Source organism: Orycteropus afer, unplaced genomic scaffold (genome assembly GCF_000298275.1).
Source record: "Orycteropus afer afer isolate SDZICR_OR568_19922 unplaced genomic scaffold, OryAfe1.0 scaffold00011, whole genome shotgun sequence".
Taxonomy (NCBI): Eukaryota; Metazoa; Chordata; class Mammalia; order Tubulidentata; family Orycteropodidae; genus Orycteropus; species Orycteropus afer.
In genome coordinates, this window is record NW_006921598.1 from 13,633,882 (window position 1) to 13,638,159 (window position 4,278).

The 4,278-nt window shown below is 37.4% G+C and overlaps 1 protein-coding gene across 1 annotated transcript in view; it reads left to right on the forward strand.

Annotated features, from left to right (window-relative positions):
- SNX14 (sorting nexin 14) overlaps nt 1-4,278 on the forward strand; it is a 172,516-nt gene that overhangs the window by 44,058 nt on the left and 124,180 nt on the right. The window contains exons 3-4 of the mRNA XM_007951122.2: nt 1,567-1,643; nt 1,725-1,803. Coding sequence (XP_007949313.1) covers nt 1,567-1,643; nt 1,725-1,803 — 156 coding nt within the window. The remainder of the gene's footprint in view (nt 1-1,566; nt 1,644-1,724; nt 1,804-4,278) is intronic.

The window sequence follows — 4,278 nt, forward strand, 5'->3', positions numbered from 1 at the left end:
CACTATGCTACCAGAGCTCCCAGTTTTGGGGTTAGGGCCTTGTAATCCAAAAACCAAAAACCAAACTCACTGCCATTGAGTCAATTCTGACTCACAGCAACCTCCTCTGGGTTTCTGAGGCAGTAAATTTTTAAGGAAATAGATTGCCCAGTCTTCCTTCCTTGGAGTGTCTGGGGGATTTGAACTGCCAACTTTCTGGTTAGCAGTCAAATGTCTTAGGCACTACACCAATAGAGCTCCTTTGTAGTCAGTACATGTTAAAGCTTTTCACATGATTCTGAGGCACAGCCATGGTTATTCAAGTAATGTCTGTGTATTCCATAGAAATAGAGTCACTGACTTCTGAAATAATCAGGTTGGTTGTTTAAACAAAGTGATTTGTATTTCTGAAGATTTCATAAAGATGGCTAGTAGATTGAATCTTTTTTGTAAGGCAGAAGTCCTTAGTACATTAGGGCTTGGTGGGATATCTTGAAGTCTTATTTGATAATTCTTCAAGTTGAGACTTGTTCTGGTTACCTAGTGCCGTTCTGACAGTAATATACCACAAATGGAATGACCTTAACAAACAGGAGTTTATTCTCTTACAGTTTGGAGAAAGTCCCTCAACCTTGGGCTTCAGCTCTGCCTCCTGCTCCTGGCCCACTGGAGCTAGAGGTATTTCTTCAGTCAGATAGCTGCTGGCTGCTGAACCTGATAAACCCAAGGTTGACAAGTAAATGGCACAGTCCTGATGTTACCAAACCACATGGCAGGCCATTAATTTAAGTCCATTGTAAGTCCCAAGGTCGGCAGAGCATGGCAGGCTGCTGAACAATGACACGGCTACATATAGGGTCCAAGCGTGCCATAAGCTAGAGACCATTCCCAAAGCTGCTTCTTATATATGGGAAGCAGACCACATACCCAAAGCAGCTACTCTGCTGCTTGTGGTAGATCCCACCATGGAGTTGATTGCCAGTCTTATCATGGGGAGTAAGTACCACCAGCTGCCCAGCCACTCAACCAGGCCCAGCCAAGGTGACACACAAACATAACCACTACAAGACTCCTTAGCATGGCTTTTTACTATATAGCACTAAATCATCTGTCTTATTCAGGTTTCTTGGTATTCGTACTCAAAGGAAACATAGCTGAATGTGGTACCCCACATTTGGTCAGGAATCTTGCTAGTGACCACATACTTTCTCATATTGAATTCAAGGTTTTGGAAAAACAGAAAATAGTTTTTCCTTATGTTGTTTGTAGTAGAGTATTACTTTCAAGTGTAGAGTGAATTTTTTTTTCTTGTAAGCAATAATAAGCATGGACTTCAATTTTAAGCTTGGAAATTTGACTTAGGTAATATAAAGCATTTCACCAGCTATTTTTTTCTGTTAGTTAGTAGTTTAGTTTAACAAGTATTTTTTATTACAAAGAATGGTTTAAATGTTAAAGCAAACAATAAAACAACATGACCTCTGAAATCATACATTGATTTAAAAAACTTTGAAAAGTTGATTCTTCTTAGTAAAAATCATCATATTTGAAAAGACAATTTATGTTTTTCATTTTTCTTTTTTTTAGCAGTTAGGACTTCAAGAACTATTTCCTCAGGGTCATAGCTGTGCTGTCTGTGGTAAAGTGAAATGTAAACGACATAGGTAAGTTAAACATTTTTAATTTCTTATTCCTTCTACTTTCATTTTTGATTTCACGTGACTTAATTTTATGGTTTTCTTTAGGCCTGCCTTGCTACTTGAAAACTACCAGCCATGGCTAGACCTGAAAATTTCTTCCAAGGTTGACGCATCTCTCTCAGAGGTAACTGATTTTATTAATATTGCCAAACAGCAAAAAAGAAAATGTTAGATACTTGTGGGAACTTTTTTTGGAGCTATTTCTATCAAATTATTTGATCATGGAATATCTCTACATATATGCCACCAGGTTGAAGAAGCACCTTAAATAATATTCTAAAAATGTTTTTAGATTACATGTTTAATTTAAATGGACATTTTAGCCAAGTAGAGCAGTTTTACCTAGTTATTGCTTACCTCCTATAAAAATAGCCATTTTTATGATAAGACAAAGTAACCATTTTCTTATCCCAAAAGAAGGCCTGACTACAAGAAGCAAATGTATAATAATTCTTACTGAATTATGACCCCAGTTTTTACACTAGCTAAAAGATGAAGCAAGGAATGGGATAATTTTTATATTTTCTATGTAATATAGGAATTGAAAGCATGTTCCCTTATCTTTATTCCAGTCATATTTTATATATACCTTTTTGGTAGCATATCATATGCTATAGTTATTTGTTTTAGCAACTTGTCTTCTCCATCAATCTGGGAAAGCAGCCTAGTCCCTGAAGGCAGGGACTACAGTGTTATTTGTTCCCAGCACTAAAAATAACCAAAAAACAAAAACAAAAACAAACAAACTCACTGCCATCGAGTTGGTTCTGACTTACAGCACCATGATTGCCCCATCTTCCTTTCTCAGAGCAGCGGATAGGTTTGAACCACCAGTATTCTGGTTAGCAGTCAGATGCATTAGAGGCCCTGTGTCACCACAGTTCCTTGCACCATACATGGGACCACATATACTATAGATAGCTGGTAGATTTGTACTGAATTAAATGGAATGCTAGTCAGCTAAAGCGTAGGCATCTGAATCCTTCCTAATGGTCCTTTTTTCCCCAGTTTGTATCCTCCTTTGGTTAATGGTAAGGTGAACAAAATGCCATGCAAGCTTTTGGCCTTTTTTTTTTTTCTCCCAAATTGTGGTTTGGTGAAAGTTTATAGAACTATAAACTTTATAGTTTTTCATTCGACAGTTTATACACGTTTTCTTTCATGACATTAGTTGCCATCCCCTCAAAGTAACAGCACTGCTTCCACAACTTCCCTGGGTTCCCTATTTCTGTTCATTCACCTTTCCTGCCCCTTCTTTCCTTCTGAGCTTTGTTTTGTACAAATGCTGCCCTTTTGGTTTAGAATGGTTGATTATTCTGAGGAGAATGTTCCTTACAGGTGTTAATGTTTACTTTATATCCCTGCCTATTGTTTGGCTGATAGGTGATCCCAGAGGTAGGTTCAGTTCCAGGTTTGTAGGAAGTCTAAAAATCTTCATCTTTGGGGGTTCCACCAATCTCTATCAGACCAGTAAGTCTAGTTTATCTTCTGCTGTTTGTGTGTTTTTAGTTATGTTTAATAAACTATTTATGCCATAAATTAGGGTCCTTAAGCTTGCCCCCAGTTTTTCTTTGATGATCTTTGTGATTTTAGGTTTTACAATTAGGTATTTTATCCATCTTGAGTTAATGTATGTGTATGCTGTGAGGTATGGGTCCTGTTTCATTTTTCTGAAAATAGATACCCAATTTTGCTAGAAGCATTTGTTAAAATCTTCCCCAATTAATGGATTATGGCCCTTTGCCAAAGATCAGCTGTTAATAGATAGATGGATTTATTTCTGGGTTCTCAGTTCTGTTCTGTTGATTTTTGTGTCTGTTGTTCTATTAGTACCAGGCTGTTTTGACTACCATGGCTGTACATTAGGTTTTGAGATGGCAGGAAGTGTGAGGCTTCCTACTTCAATCTTCTTTAGTAATGCTTTTCTTAGCGGAGGTCTCTTTACTTTTGATGTAGAGTTGGTGATGAGTTTTTCTATCCTTTTGAAGAGTGATGATAGAGTCTGGATTGGGATTGCATTATATCTTTAGATCACTTTGTGTAGTATTGACATTTTCACGATGTTAAATCTTCCTGTCCATGAACACGGTATTTTCTTCCATTTATGTCGGTCTCTTGATTTCTTACCAGTGGTATTTTGTAGTTTTCTTTCTATAGGTATTTTGTATCTCTGATTTGGTTTATTTCTAAATATTTCATCTTTTTGGTAGATATTGTAAACGGTACTGTTTTCCTGATTTTCTTTTCAGAGTTCTCTTTGGTAATGTAGAAGAATTTGACTGATTTTTTATGTTAATCTTGTACCTTCTCACCTTGCTAGCTTCTATTAGTTTCAATAGTTTTCTTGTTGAGTCTTGAGGATTAACTGTGTATAGGATCATATATATCATCTACAAGTGGGGATAGTTTTACTTCTTCCTTACCCATTGTGATAGTTGAAGATGTGTCAACTTGGCTGGACTCCAGTTGTGAGTGGTGGTTCCCATGATGGATCACATGACTGAGTTCTGAGCGGCCAGTCTGCCCAAGGGGAGTTTCCCCAGGGGTGTGGCCTACCTGCAATGCTATCCCAAGGACAAGCTGGAAGAATGGCATTCCG